At 37.4% G+C, this 16018-nt stretch overlaps 1 protein-coding gene across 1 annotated transcript; it reads right to left on the reverse strand.

Annotated features, from left to right (window-relative positions):
• Positions 1 to 4888: 4888 nt before the first annotated feature.
• BTF3L4 (basic transcription factor 3 like 4) lies at positions 4889 to 12582 on the reverse strand. The gene is made up of 5 exons (XM_058175956.1): positions 12513 to 12582; positions 11694 to 11807; positions 9574 to 9775; positions 9021 to 9080; positions 4889 to 7231 (listed from the first exon to the last, which is right to left on the reverse strand). The coding sequence occupies exons 1-5, from the start codon at positions 12564 to 12566 to the stop codon at positions 7185 to 7187; spliced, it is 477 nt and encodes a 158-aa protein (XP_058031939.1). The 5' UTR covers positions 12567 to 12582; the 3' UTR covers positions 4889 to 7184.
• Positions 12583 to 16018: the final 3436 nt, after the last annotated feature.

Below are 16018 nucleotides of genomic sequence, written 5' to 3' on the forward strand. Positions count from 1 at the left end.
GCGGCCAGCGGGCTTGGCTGACTTTAAGCTTATTCGGAGGCAACCTCAGCAAAACCGGTAACCAGCGCCCCCTGTCAGGTTCCAGGGGCGGTGCACGGCACTGCGGCACGAGCCCAGCGCCTGACCGGCCTCCTCAGGCCACCGGCGCACGGCTGCGTGGTAGAGCGGCGCCGCGGATGAGATGGCGAAATTGCGCGTCCTCCGCTCGCTCGGCTCCCTCGTATTCCCCGATGGGCTTCCTCCGCGGAGGTGGCGAGCCCCACAGGCCGCGGCCGTTTTTATCTGTGAGGATTTCTGAGCCGGGAGTATTGCACCAAAACTCACAGGCGTCTGAGAAAGGGTCGTGAGAGGGCAGTTTGTCTACAAACAAACAAAACGACAACTTGCTCTATTCTGGGGTAACCAGACCTGTTCTGGGGTCTACCACAGCTGGGACAACGTATATTTTTCGATGACCTTAAGAAGGCAGAAAGAATTGGTTTTGAAATGTATTTGAATGTTAGTAAGCTCGGGTTGGTAGTTGGGCTGAGCTCCGAGCTTGGCAATTCGGTTGCAACCAAAATTGCCAAGCTCCGAGCTCAGACCAACAGCCCAGAATTGGTTTTCTGTGTCCTTTTGCTGCCCTCTAATGTTCGTCGGGTTTGTTTGTTTTTTGCAGGCACTCCAGATTTCGTAGTCTTCATAAGCTTTTATCAACATCTATGCATTCTCCATATTTTCTTCTGAGTTTAGCGTTTAAATTAGCTTTCCCTGTGCCGCACACACGCGCACACACACTCCAAGCATGTGTCTACCTTGTATAGATAGTCCTTACAGCCACAACTGGGACTTCCATTGCTAAGCAATATATTGAGTCGTGCTTGGTTTTATAACTTTTTTGCCAGTTAAGCAAAACACTTCATTGTTAAATGAATCTGGCTCCCCTTTGACCCTGCTTGCAGAAGCCATCAGGGATGGTTGCAAAGGGCAATCCAGAGAACCCTGGGATGCTGCAACCATTGTAAATACATGCCAGTTGTTAGGCACCCAAATCGTGATCATATGATCATGGGGATGCTGCAATAGTCACTTTTTTCAGCATGTTGTGACTTCAAACTGTCATTAAACAAATGGTTAAGGACTACCTATAACTTTTGTCCTGACAAATATGTTGTCTTCCAAGTATCTGGCTTTTTCGAAATTTTGGTAATGATGTATCCTTTTACAGTATTTTCTATTCAAATTTCATATTTCAAGTCAGTACTTGACAGTTTTCTGTTGCCTGAAGGATAGGAAGGTAGCTACTCTTTAATTTAACAGTGAGTAGGGAAAGGCTCTGTAAAAACAATTTCTGGAATAGCCATCAAAAGCCAAACTATTGAGATCCCTTCCAAACGAACACATTACAAAATGTGTTCTTAGATCTCAGCCATCAGATACATAAATAGTTACGAGAAGGAAGTATAGAGTATGCTTTATCCTATATATTGCAATTTGTTAGGGGAGAGAGCAGTAGTGAGACACAATTACCTACAGGGAGTGATAACTAAGAAAATGATTTAAGACAATTACAAAAGTCTTAGTCATACAAAAGTCATAGATGGCTGATTAACCCCATTGGTGTAATAAGCAGTTTTGTGTCAATCTGTGAGAAAAGGCATTAAATCTGACAAAACATGGCTCAGGGATTCACAATGAAATGAGCCTTTGTGATTTCTTTTGTCAAGTAAAGCCATTCTAAGGTCACAGAAGATTCTAGTGCCTTAAAATGTTCCCTGAGTTTAGGCTACTATTTCTGATATCAGATTATGTCAATTTCTGTTATTATGTAGAGACTGGCTTGTTTCTGCTAATGGAGGATGGCCACATTGGAGGAGCAAGTGTTTCCTGGTGATGTGGTGATACAAGTGATACAAGAGTATTGGCAAAGCAAATACAGTTCCCATCCATGTTTATACAAAATCTGGTTTCTGTTATCTGCATCGAGGTTGGTTTGTAGCTGCTTTAGAATAATTATGGAATATATTCTAAAGTTCTATTACGTCCTCCTGCAGGCAACTGGAATAGTGGTCCCACTGTTTAAAATAGTTTGCTGCCAAAATAGGTTTTGATTTTATTATATATATGGCTGGCCAATTCACTGCAATTCTGGGCAGCTTATAATAACCAAACAAACACAAAGAGATCAGCAGTTCCATTGAAATAAAAGCAAACCCTTCATAGGTGATCCTGAAATTGTAATTGCTCTCTTCATGTTATATAAATGCACATTAACTTGAAAGTAAATCCCCTGCAATTAATGGAATTTAAATCAAATTAAAGGTGGAAAGGAATGCTTAGGAGCTGGAATCCTGTGTTTGCTCTTACAAAAAGGATTTTATAGAGCATTTAAAGATTTAATGTTTTTAATATTTTGGATTTTATTATTTTGATGTGCTACTGGAAACCGTAGAGCTGCTTTAAGTGGCGATGTTCAAATAATTGTAATATAATCAATAGTTTAATAGCACATTCCTAAACCTATTTACTCAACTACTGTGAAAATCGTTCCCTTGGTAGGTGGCAGAACTAATATTCCCAATAAATATCCCCTCATACTAACTGCAGATATATGGCTGCTCCACACTTTCTGCTTTTTCTAGCACAAGGACAAGGCACCTATCATTTTAGGTTGCAGGAGCAGATGGTTGTTACACAGATAGCAAATAGTTTATTTTCAGGTTGAGAGATTTCAATAAAGCACCATTTTCTAATTAACAGTTGAATTAATTGCTTTAAAAATATGTTTTAAAACTTTTGAGAATGCACATCTTTCAGTAAGTGAAATTTTGATTATCAGGGAAGTCTAAAATCAGAAGATATAAGCTTGGATCAGATATTTGATACCATCATATACTTTTCTTAAGCAGGCTGCTGCTTAGAATTCAGACAACCAGGGAAAGGAATAAAATTAGGGTTCTCAATATAGACATGTAGGCAGTAGTAGAAAGCTGCATTTGGCTGCATTAAAAGTTCTGGAAAAAAACAAGCTGCCAATTAAGTACCGCCCAGTTGAAAGTAATAAGCAACCTAGTAAACATTCTCTTCCTTCACATTTCCATCTACTTGCCCATATTAGTATTTGTAGTGCCATCAAGCATCCTTATACCATGAGAAATATAGTTAGCAAATCAGACATTCTCTACTTTTCACAGCAGTCTTGTTCACACATTAAGTGATAATGAATTTTGATTGGTTTTAGCCTAATGCAAGAACAAACCTATTTGTTATCTTTACTGTTTGTAAACAGATGTCTATCACTTCTTCAACAAACCATGGTTTAATAACCCTGGTTTACCATTATATATCAACAAAGATGCTGTCGTCAGTCTTTTACATTAATGAAACTGCACTGTGGGAAAATATTTAAACATAAACATCTTTTTGTCCCAGAGAGCGTATATATGGATACAAACAGTTCTTTTTAATATTTAAATGATCTAGTCTTTTTCTCCTTCAACATTAAATCAATTGAAAAGAAAAGCTAGAAATATGTTAAATAAGTTTTATTTTATTTCAAGCTATTGCTAAAGAAAATACTGAAATTTTGTAGGACCAATAAAGGCAAAACGGAAGTGTTACTCATGTTAGATTTTCCACGTAACACAATTTACCTTCTCCCTATACGATAGCTGAAATAATTCGAAATATATATAATCAACCATTCAGATTATCTGAATCTGGTCACTGTATTATGTATATCAGTTTTTGACACCGATATACTAAAGATACATGAATGTAATTAACAAGTTTGCTGACAAGCTAAAATCTGAGCACTATAATTTAATACCATAATTCACATTTAACTAGGATTAGATTGTTTCTTAAAAGATTTGGAAGTGATCTATTTTACAATAAATTTATAAAGAATTTATGCAATTTCTAACAAATCACTGGACCAGTTTAATATATTAAGCTATGAACCTAAAGAAATATCTCAAAGAGGCTCAAATCATGGAGCTGCTCTTGAAGAGCATCTGGAAGTTCCAGTTGCTGCAAAATGCAGTGTCCGGCATGGTTTTGTGCAGATCCCGGTGTGCACATGTATCACCTCCTGCGGGAGCTGCATTAGCTGCTGATTTGCTTCTATGTGCAATTCAAGATGCTGATTGTCACCTTTAAACTGCTTCATGGCTTGGGACCAGGTTAGCTGAGGGACTCTCTCTTGCCAGTCACATCTACCCAACCCATCAGAGTGGAGAGGCAGGGAATGCTGCGGGTCCCATCCCCGAGGGAGATACACCACCTCTCCATGGTGGCTCCCCCTCTCTGGAATATCATTCCCCCAGAGATTAGAACAGCCCCACTCTAATACTGTTCCAGAAGGCGCTGAAGACCTGGTTCTGCCAGCAGGCCTGGGGAACCCAGAGTGGGATGGAACCCATTAAATGGCTCATGTGAACTGCTGTCGCAGGGGCGGAGGGTGATTTTATTATACTATGTTAATTTATTTGTTTCTTTTTATTAGTTTTATTGTTTTAAATGTGGTTTTATATTCTGTAAATCGCCATGGGCGAATAGGCGGCAATATAAATTCAATAAATAAATAAAATCACATCAGCGGATCATATAAGAGTACCATCAGTAAATTCATACTTCAATGAATTGTTTTAATCTTTCAGTAACCTACTGTCTCATAGGAAATGTACTGTCTCATAGGAAATGTATCAATGCATTGCTACTTAATAAAAACTTGGTGAAGTAATTTACTTGTTATGGACAAATAAGCAAATGAAAAATTACCATCAATGAATTTGTTCTCATGGTATCACAACTAAAATGCTTAATTTATTTCAGGATGCTGATAGCCCCAGATAAATAGCAAATGAAATTTGGGCAATATAATCAAAATCTTAAAAAGGACTATATCTTCACTTATTATCAGTTTAATTATGTTTTTATATTTTATACCTCAGGAAAAGAAAGCATTAAGTAATCAACAGTTTTTTCAATTTACAATAGTTTACATTAAATTCTTTTCCAAACATGATAATTGCATTGTTATTAACTTTTAAATGACCGTTGCATTAATTAGTAAAAGTTCCCTGCGAAGAGATTTCTAGATGTTCTCCTACGGCAGAGGTCTGCAAACTTGGCTCTTTTAAGATTTATGGCAAGCCAAGTTTGCAGACCCCTGTCCTAGGGCAAAAGCAATGTAAAAAGTGTATCAACTGCATATGTACATTCTGCAGTAAGAGAATACATTTTCAAAAATGAGGCACAGTAAACTTATTACTAATTGAATAGGTTGCACATCCATATTTTGCTCTGCTGTTTGAAGTTAACACACATGAGGGAACATTACCTCCTTCGAATTATTTTATTAAGATCCATGTATTATATAAAATAGAACAAGAAAATCTATAAAATCAAGTGAGTAGTTCAGATGACATTACAAAATCTGTTTTGGGAAATCAGCCTGATATTATTAGAATGCTGTATTGCCTCAAAATATAGTTGCTGGGTGCATATATCAGCAGAAAAAGCAGATATATCTAAGAAGTATACCAAAATAAGCTGTGAAAAAAGGCTTTATTAAGCCCTGATTGGCCTCAGCAAGATTTACAATGATGTTTCATTGCAAATACATCAAGTTTCTTTGAAGAACCCAAGAGCTTCAAGTGCAAAGATTGTATCAAGCACCTTTGTTTGAAGAGTTTCACAGAGCATTTACTGCCACTATTTAACAATAAGGGATCATGTTTACAGAAGTGAGTGCAATACAACATAAACCCACAATAGAATGCGGGAGAAATGTAAGGAAGTTTACCTTCAAAACTGATGGATTATACTTTTGTGAAATGCTAATGCCAGTACATTTAGCTCTTTCCTAGCCTTCCATCCTTTATAAGGTAGGTAAAATGAGGACCCAGATTGTTGGGGGGCAATAAGTTGACTTTGTATATAGTATACAAAATGGATGAAGACTATTGCCTGACATAGTGTAAGCCGCCCTGAGTCTTTGGAGAAGGGCGGGATATAAATGCAAATAAAATATATATATATATGTATTCCAAGTTACATTTCCTGATTTTAGTGTCCAAAAGTAAAAGTTTACCAGCTCTTAGGAGCATAATTATGATAATACACTATTATGTTTCTTAACAAAATAACCTACCTGTACATGACAATGTACTATTTTCTAATTGAAAATATGAACAGAAGTGATAACCCCTTATCAAAGCAAAATAATACTACTGGAAAAGACATCCAGGCTATGAAATGTATTGCCTAGCTGAGATAGAGATCAAATCACACACAGCATCTTGAAGAAGGGCTAGCTGAAAGTGTACCAAGAAAAAACACAAAGGCAATGGATGCTGTAGAATGTATCCTCCAATCTTTATCTCAGTAAATGTAAATATGTATATCACCAAGTTTCTTATAGAGGACAAGAAAATTGTATCAGAGATGCAGCATTGATATTTGGCTCAACCTAGAACCAGGGTGCCTCACTGAAGACGGAGTATAGTATCTGATAGCATGTAAATGCAACCCAAGTTTATTATTAAGATGAACATGAGAAGAGCTTTAACAGTAAAAGAGAAGCTCTTATGTGTAATATTTTTAAAAGTTGCAATAAACATGCATACCGATAGCCTATCTTTGGTAGAAATTAAAACCAAAAGGAGGCTGATGAGAAACTACACAAATACACCATCAGTATGGTCAAGTACATATGTATATATAGTAATTAATACAGAAATTAAAACCAAATGGTAATTAATAAGTGGCATCCCCAATTTATTACTTTTCTCATTATTTTACGAGAAATATCTGATTGTAATAAAGAAGTTTACTTTAGCCAAATTAGTTTTCTTTTATTTCTATTTTAAAGGGTGAAGGGAAAATCAAGTAGATCTGCTCTCCAATTTCCTCAACTGTACGTTAAGCGACATACATACATTCACACACATACACGCACACACCTTAATCTGCACTGAAAATGTCTTTTCTTTTTAACTGAAAAGATAGATCCTGGAGTAAGTGCAAAATGCAAAAATCAACTGACAGGAAATGCTGAACAAACAGCATAATTAAAATACAAAATATTTTATATTATTGAACTATTAAACGGGTAATGTTCGCTGTTTTTGTAAAACTTTGGGACCACACAGCTGATTTCTTAAATCTAGTCCATGTCAACTTCCAGAACTATTAATGAATTAATTAGCTTCATTTTTTGATGCTTCATCAAAGTTTTCTACAAGATCTGGAAAAGATGGAAATATATAATAGGCTCAAAAACATTGTTATTAAAAATGCATTATTTAGAGGATTAAAGTATTTGTATTCTAGTAAAACTCTCCTGTCTATCTGAAACCTTCAATGAATCAAGATAACTGAAATCTCCTAACTTAAAAATGTGAATGAAATGCAAACCCCATTACTCCTTGAAATTAATATTTCAAGGATGTTCAGACCAGTTGTATTCACAAAGTTGTGGCTGCTGCAGTACTGCTACAGTCAGTCACAGTCCTGTAACTGTGATTTCCAATGCTCCCTGTCAGCTTCCCACAAGCAAAGTCAATAGAGAAGCCAGCAGTAAGTCGAAGGTCACTCTCCCTCCCATTGCTTTTTTAGCTGCCCATGGTCATTCTGTTTATCTGTTAAAGTAAGTAAGTATCTCTGAAAGAATACGCCAATTGGTCATGGATTGTCTAGTAATGAAAGAATTAAACTTCTTTTAACCTCAAAATTTACGAATGCTTACAAAACATATTCTGCTTTTAAGGAATTATTATAATATAGCATATTTTGGTCCATTAAACAGCTTCCAATTCCTCCTACATCCAGACATTAAATAATACAGCAGCTCCTAGATTCAATTCTGTTATGGATCCAATAGCATATAGTGGTACCTCAGTGCTCATAGTTAATTGCTTCTGGGAAATACATTGGGTACCAAAAACGATGAGTACCACACAATTTTTTCCCATAAGGAATAATGTGAGTCACAAAGCAGCCTACAAGATAAATTCTAGCGTGTGTATCGAGTACCAAATAATGACTACCGGGACAAAATTTTCATGTCAAAATGCGTTGAGTACCAAATCTGATGAGTTTCAAAGAAGTTGAGTGCCAAGGTACCACTATACATTCATACACAGTCCCCAGATTAAGAATGTCCAATTTATACTTAAGAACAAGCTGCCTACTACAAAAAATGGCAAAGGGAATAGTCCTGTGAACTGACAAACTGAAGCTACCCAATGTTTTCAATGTACTGTATTTAATATAAAGCCGGTTTCCACAATTCATAAAAAATATTTCATGGCTTCAGTGGTTTGTCATCTCAAGGAAGGAAAACACCATCTACCATTTTTACTAATATACCATTCATATATTTGAGTTTTGATTTACAAATTTGAGTTAAATGGAATTTGTTTATTAAAGAACTTGTTTTTAACCTAGGGACTATCTGTATTTAATAATTAATATGTAGCAAAATTCTGTGCTTGTTTCTAAAAAGTACCTTTTATTTATAGATCAAACCTATAGACTGCCACAGTTTTACTCATTATTATAGATATATACCTTATCTTACATTGTGTGTCATGCTGATGAAATGATTTCTTTTAAAATCTCCATTCTTGGAACAGTCTTTTAATTAAAGGCTAAATCCGTGATGGCGAACCTATGGCACGTGTGCCACAGGTGGCACGCAGCGCCCTCTCTGTGGGCACGCAAGCTGTCACACCAGTTCTGCCGCACATGCGCACACTCCTCCCGCTGGCCAGCTGGTTGTCGGGTTTCTGCCGCGCATTGAAAAGGCACATGGGAGTGCGCATACACATACATGGGGGCAGGGCACATGCAGAGAGCCACAAGCGCATGCAGGGGAGCAAGGCACATTGTGTGCACATTGCATTTTGGGGATTTGGGCACGCACGTGCACTTGGTTCGGAAAAGGTTAGCCATCACTGCCCTAGAATCATCCTATACCTATTCAAACGTCATGTAGTAAAAATTAAATTATTTTCAAATTAATCCAAACCTACCAGGAACATCGTCATCTTCCTCATCAATATCTTCTGATTTTGGTACTTTGCTGTCCAACACTAGAAAATAAAAATGTTAATTTATTTCAAGAATTCACATTCATAGAGTTAACTATCTGAATTATAATGTTGCTGTAAATTCACTGCTTGCTAAATGTGTTTATATAAACCTTCTTTTCAAAATATAGACTTGTAGCTTGTTTCACTTCACTGAATGGAGCTCTTTAAGGATCCTCTCCACCAACCTTTGACATAACTTGATTGGGCTACAGGAAGAGAAATTAAATCTATTCTTGCTTTCCTCTTCCATTTATTTTGTTTTCAGAACAAAATGCCCAACTTTGCAATTCAAACTAATGAGCATAAATCAAGTAAGTTTTTAAAAATTATTCCTTTGCAGAATTTTATGAAGTTGTTACTAATTTTCATGAATACTTAATGCTGTTTTAAAATTCAGCTTCTAAGTACTATTATTCTATAGACTACAACCTGATTCCAATTCAAGGCAACCCTTAATTCTCTTTTTTTATCAGTCATGACCAGTACACGTTACCTTGTCTTGGGAACTGCTCCGCTAACTTTCGAAGACTTGTTAAACTATCGGCACCCAGTTGGCTTAAAATGCCAGGTAACATTTCCGTGATTGGTTTGGCCTCAGCATGACCAGTAATTGCAAAAGTATTTGCAGAGAGTGAAGCCTGGACTTTTGGATTGTTGAAATGAATAACTGTTCCATCATCTTTTATCATATTCACCTGTTTTAAACATAGATTTATTAGAACTTACGCATATGATGTAATATACCAAAAATATAACCAATACAATAATCAATTAAGATTTTATTCTATAATAATAAACATCCATAAGATAATATATATGTATTTAAGCTTGAAACATATTTATATACTGTTGGTATATATAATATAAAATCCAATCCACTTTTACCATAAAATTCTGTAAAGCAAATAACATTTGCATTAATACCTAACACAGGTTATGTTTAAGGTGACAGAAACTTACTTCTTAGCATGCTGACTCCTTTATTTTGAGCAATGCAAAATAAATTAGGATAATTCACCTCAAAAGCTCAAAAATTAATACAAATCCATTTTTTCAAAGCTTTGTTTTATTGTATTTTGATTCTACTGAAAAAATGTCTAAGAGATTAAAATAATTACTTTTCAATCTATTTTAAATTAATATAAGTATTATTATTTGGAGATACCCCAATTTATTTACATGTTCAGTGCCTACTTCTTGTCTAATAAAATTATGGAACACTATTTAAAAGTGTATCATCCATACTGTTCCTCCAACACAATTTAACATACAGCATGAATGTAAAGCATGCTGTCAGTTTTGGAAGGCATTTTTCTTTTTGCTTCTTAACTGCCACATATTTTAGCTGTTAAAGTTGGGAGGGGTTGTTGCTGGAGCGGTAGAAAGTTAGTCATAACAACATTCCGTATTCAAGGACATCCTGCGTCTGTTGGAGACTGCCTGAAGATTTTATTCAATTGAGTGTGGAGTTGATTGGATAATGTGATGAACTTGTGGGTGTGGGGCAGGGCTGTGAACTGTCAACTGGGTTGTTATGTCCTCCTTGCCTCCGTCCGAACGATGGCTTAATTAGCTGGCTCTTATCAGCTCTAGCAGCAAAAGAGCCCGCATCTGCCAAGAGCCCTCGTTAGCTGCCAAGACGCTGGTGAGTCACAACCTTCAGCTCTAATCAATCCGTGGATTTGCCTGATACAAAGAGACACACCAGCTCTTGCTGCCTTTTATATCCTGTGGGGTGTGGCTCCATGACTCAGCACTTCCTAGGCCTGCCCGTTCCCTGCTTCTGTTGTTCTTTTCTCTCCTGCCTACGAAACCTGGGATTGAGCCAAGCCTGATTGCCATCAGCTGGGTCTGCAGGCATGGCCTGGGGGGGGGGGAGAAGAGTCAGGGGAAGGAGGCCTCATTATCTCTTTTGCTTGGCCTGCTTCTGGCTCCTGGAGCTGATCCAGGGAGGCCGGTGCTTCCGAGGTAAGTCCTGATGGCCCTTCCCCCTCACTGTCCAAGTCACTTTCTGGCAGCAGGCCCGGCTCCAAGGCACTTTCAGGCATGGGGCCAGCTTCGGGGGCCGGAGCCACAACATGGGTGTGGAAAACCTGGAAGCTTTCAGTTTCAGGTTTTCCCAGCTGTGCCAACATGACATATCTAATAAATTGGAACTTTGAGGAACCTCAAACCTCAGAGCTTTGTTTCGTTGAGGGTGTTCCTTGGAACCAAGACACATGCTAATATTACAGCCCTTTATTCTTTATCTAAAATAAATTATAAGCAACTGCTTACTTTGTATTGTTGACAGGTTGACTAAAACACCAATCATTTTAAATGTATTCACTTCAAATAATACAGCTAGAACCAAGGGACCTATTTTTTCAGATATTCAGAGACTTAACATACTATCAAACTTTAGAATAGGATTTTCCCATGTTTTCCTTTTTCACACAAATTTAAAACAATGTTGCATTTCAGAAATGAATCTTGTCAATAACCTTTATTGGACTACAGGCTACCTATCCACTCTCTCTAGTTCATAATCTCTATGAATACTGAAGCATTACAATTGTGAAGATTATGTAAAGAAGCATTCAAATATAACATAAAATATTAATATTGATGTACCTCTTCAATGCCAGCAATATTGTTTACTGCCAATTTTTTAAGTGAACTCTGAAGTTTTTTATCATCAGCTGTTGCTGTTCTGTGGACTACCTTCTTCTTTCTACGAGCTGTACCCTGAGACACAAAAATACATATGTGAATTATTTCCAGATGAAATGTTTCATATTTACTTACTTTAAAAAGTTATTTATAAACTTTTTTTAAAATAAAAAAGGACTTACAACTACAATAAAATGCCTTCCAGCATGAGTTTTTCTAGGCAGGAAACTTTCAAAAGATTTTTATCCAACTCAGTTGAAAATTTTAATTTATTCCTGTTTTTGCCAAAGCATCTCAATCATTACAGTATATGGTCATATGTTAAATGCATGTATATGTGGTCTGTGTGCAGTCCCTGTATCCCTGGGTAATTCTACTTACAGGGGCAGGCTCTATTTCTGTTTCTTTCCCATTAAGCTAGAGGTCATTAAGCTACAATCTCTTTTCTATCTCGTGTGAGCAAAAACTGCAACTAAAGAGTATTTAGGAAATATAGCGTCTATTGGTTTTAATATATAGCACTGGATCTTTCAATGAGAAAATCAGTTCTGCTTTTAACGTTCAACAACTCGCATGTTTTTTCCAAAAAAAGAAAAAGGAAGTCCTGATTACTGTATCTATAACTACTGAACACATCAGAATGGACAACAGCCTGTGGAAAATAGAAATGTGGAACAAATTCCTATTATATCAATATTTTGTACCTATATGTTTATTTATCTACACAAATATATGCAATAATTATAATTTCTAGAATATTCCTGTGTTCACTATTCATACCTTTCCACCTATTCGGACTTGAGCCTGAAGTTTAGCCAGTTTTTCTTGATTCATCTTGCTTTATCTGAAAAATAAATATACTAGCTAGGTTTATGACAAATCCAGAATTCATTTTTAAATAATTTATTGTCTTTCAAAAATATCGTTTATCTGTTTTAATATCATAAAACATCAGCAATTTAGCAAAAATAAATCCATACTTATTTCTGAACCCAGTTTGTTTGGAGAAGGAAAACTTAATGGAAACATGACTGTCTTTTAACAGAAAGGGGGAAAGGGAGTTGGATGCTCTACCATCATTCCTAATAATAACTGGTTTTGCCCTGACACACTGACCTTAATATCAACATTTGTTTTGTCTGTGAAGTAAATAGCAAATATTCACTGATACAGAATAAAATAAAGGCACTATGTGATTTATTATTTTAAGCAAAAGAAAAATTCTTCCTCTTAATGTAGTAGAACAGGGATCCCCAACCCCTGGGCTGCGACTCACTACCAGGCCTTGAACCGTTAGGAACCAGGCCACAGAAATGGCACTCCCCACTTACATGAGCAGCAGGTGAGTGAATGTGCTCCATTTGTACGAATGATGGGCATGTGTGCCTGCTACTTCTCCAAATGGAGCTTCAAGTGCTTGCCTGCCACTCGCACAGAATCATCCCCTCCCCACCGCTGGTCCGCAAAGCCAGAAAGGTTGGGAAAAACTGCAGTACAATTTTATCACTTAAAAATGGAAGCTAATGAGAATTAAGTCCACCTTTATCCACATATGTCCAGGTAATTATAAATAATTTATTGCTCATGCTACAATAGTAAAGAAATAAAAAGCATATGATCAGAATATGGCAAAGTTAATGTAAATACAGGTTAGTTACATTGGTATTTTATCTTTTTACTATGAATTTTAGAACAGCATTTAAGGGTCATCACTTCTTATGGTACCACTCATAAGAAATAGTCATTTATCTACAGCTATATGACACTACCTTTAATAGATGGGAAATACAAATATATAATTCACATGTTGATTCACTTTGCAGTAGAATTCTAACACAATTTACATGGGTTTGAGGAAGTATATGTACAAATACAATTCTACAAAAATACATAAAACCCATAAAACCCAGCCAGTTAGTATCTTTTCTATAAAACTATGCTTATGTATAAGTATATCACAAGAGTGCCAATGTCAGCATTTTACTTTTGATTATGTGGAGGGGTGTTTATCTGAAATAAACATGAACAAATAATAACATCAAGGGAAGTCTTTTTAAAGATACCCTCCTGAGTGTCAGCTATAGGTCAAAATGCTTTTGCCCATATACTGTAGTTCCCCAGTCATGGAATGCATGTCTTTAGGCATGGAACCCTTCTTTCCACTTTTATAAAAGGAATCAAGACCTTGTTCTACAATCTAACTTTTTCAAAATGACTGATTTAACTGTTTTTATAAACTGTTAACCCTTTATATTTAATGATTATGGGAAGGCATACATTATTAAAAAATACACTGAATGATAAAATGTATACCTATTAACATTTCTCCATACATGTGTTGTCATTTGTTTTCCTGCTATATCTGTGCAAATTCTTAGAATCTCCTATAGTTATACCATTATTTTTACCTGCACTTGCATTATTTCCCAACATTGTTCCAACAAGCGAAGAGTTAAAAATTCTTCAGCACATAATCTTCAGCACATAATCATCAATCAAATCATCCTAACATTACTTATAGTTTAGAGATTTTTCCACTGGATTAGCAATGACATGCCCTTTAATGCGAACCATGCTGTTCTGTGCTTAGCAGAGCACAGCAAGTTGAAAGCTAGGGTACATTTTTTTCTTATAGTACAAAATGTCATATTCCACCAGACCTATATAGAACTCTAAGATAATAATTGACTTAAATCTTTGCAGAACTGAAATATCTGTAAATTGAAACTGAGAGCGTATTAGACAAGGAAATAGAAAAGGGCCCTACAAAGTTTAAACCCCCACTCAAGACAGTGAGAAAGATGTTCTCAGAAACCAGTAAAATAAATTCCTGTGTCAGTGATCTTGAAAATACAAATTTGCTCACATTATGGAAAAGGAAGATGTATTGTATTGGGACAATTTTAATCTTTAATAAAACCAGGGGTACATCTGTAACCCAAAGTAGGTGAAACAAGTACAGAAACTACTTGAGAGGGGACATAATATAGTATTCCTGCAAAAGACATCTATTAAGGCTGCCAAAACCCTCTGCTTTGGAACCTGGCTGTCAAAGAAATCTAACCGCTGATATAATGGTTATTTATCCTAGTCAAAAAGACTGATACTATTCATAGTGGTAATTAACAATAATATGCTTTATTTCATACACCTAATGACCTCTTTTTCTATTACCACCAGCAGGATGTCAATTTGTAAAAAAAATCGCAACACAGAGATATAGTACGAAGGGGGGGGGGGAGAGAAAAACACTCTGGAAAAAAGACAGTGAAAACCAAGTCGTGCAAAATTAAAAAAAAAAAAATACGACTGTAGCGATTAGAAGAAAACAAGAGATAGGTGAGAGAATCTATAGCGGGTTAAAAGGCTGCATACTAACAACTCCAGAGGCCAAAGCTGGGGAAAGAGCCTGGCGAAACCCCCTCTCCCAACCCTAGGAGAGAGGAGCTTTCAGTCCTGAGGGGAGGGTTGGAGGAATCCAGGGGATATTTCTCCTCCGGTGAAACACACAAGGTGCGACTCTGCACGAAGGTGAGAGATCCTGGGCCCGGAAAATAAATAAATAAATATATATAAATATATATATATATTCACTTAGGGAAGCAGAAGAAACGCCAATGTTGTGCTTTAGAGAAGAAGAAGAAGAGGTGGAGCTTGCGAAAGGTCCACGAGACACCTCGCTAGTCTCGGGTTGGCAGCAGAAAAGGTGCATTCACACGACCGGAAGCACATAAACCAAGCCTTGACAAAGGGAAAGCGCGAGCGGTCAAGGCAAAGGGGATTCGGAAATGCGAAATAAGCCAACCAAGGCGGACCAAGGGAAACCCGGGCTTCCCGGAGGCGAACGTCTTGCCAGGCCCACTCTCCTCCCCCTGCGCTCTTCAAGACACCAGCACAGCCCCTCCCACCGTGCATGGAGCCCCGCGCGCCGGCTAAGCAGCCCACCCCACCCCCCGCCGGTTCGACTCGCGGGCTCGAGAGGGGCGCAAGAGCATCATCAAGAGGGTCAAGCGGGAAGTTTTCACCTCAGTCCGACGGGCCTTCCAAAAGCAACACGCGGCAACAACAAGATGGCGGTGGGGGGGGGAAGAGAGTGAGAGGAGTCTGGCCCAAGAAGGCCACGGGACCATGGCCCCGCCCCTCTCATCTAATTGGCGGACCAAATGAGTCGGGTGTATAAAATGGGCGCCGGCAGCCCCACCCTTCCACGGCGGCGCGCTACGGGTTCTGTGAGCTATGCACGACCGTGGGAAGGGAGAGAAACTATTTTTACAGCGATGGATGCT

The sequence above is a fragment of the Ahaetulla prasina genome, chromosome 3 (genome assembly GCF_028640845.1).
Source record: "Ahaetulla prasina isolate Xishuangbanna chromosome 3, ASM2864084v1, whole genome shotgun sequence".
NCBI classification, from domain to species: domain Eukaryota; kingdom Metazoa; phylum Chordata; class Lepidosauria; order Squamata; family Colubridae; genus Ahaetulla; species Ahaetulla prasina.

What these genes read in the sequence shown, in the direction of transcription:
- BTF3L4 (XM_058175956.1), bottom strand. Translation starts at nt 12,566, where the DNA reads ATGAATCAAGAAAAACTGGCTAAACTTCAGGCTCAAGTCCGAATAGGT. An exon ending in AAGTCCGAATAGGTGGAAAG is followed by an intron (nt 11,808 to 12,512) that starts GTATGAATAGTG and finishes TTTGTGTCTCAG; the next exon opens with GGTACAGCTCGTAGAAAGAA. An exon ending in GGAGCAGTTCCCAAGACAAG is followed by an intron (nt 9,081 to 9,573) that starts GTAACGTGTACT and finishes TTTATTTTCTAG; the next exon opens with TGTTGGACAGCAAAGTACCA.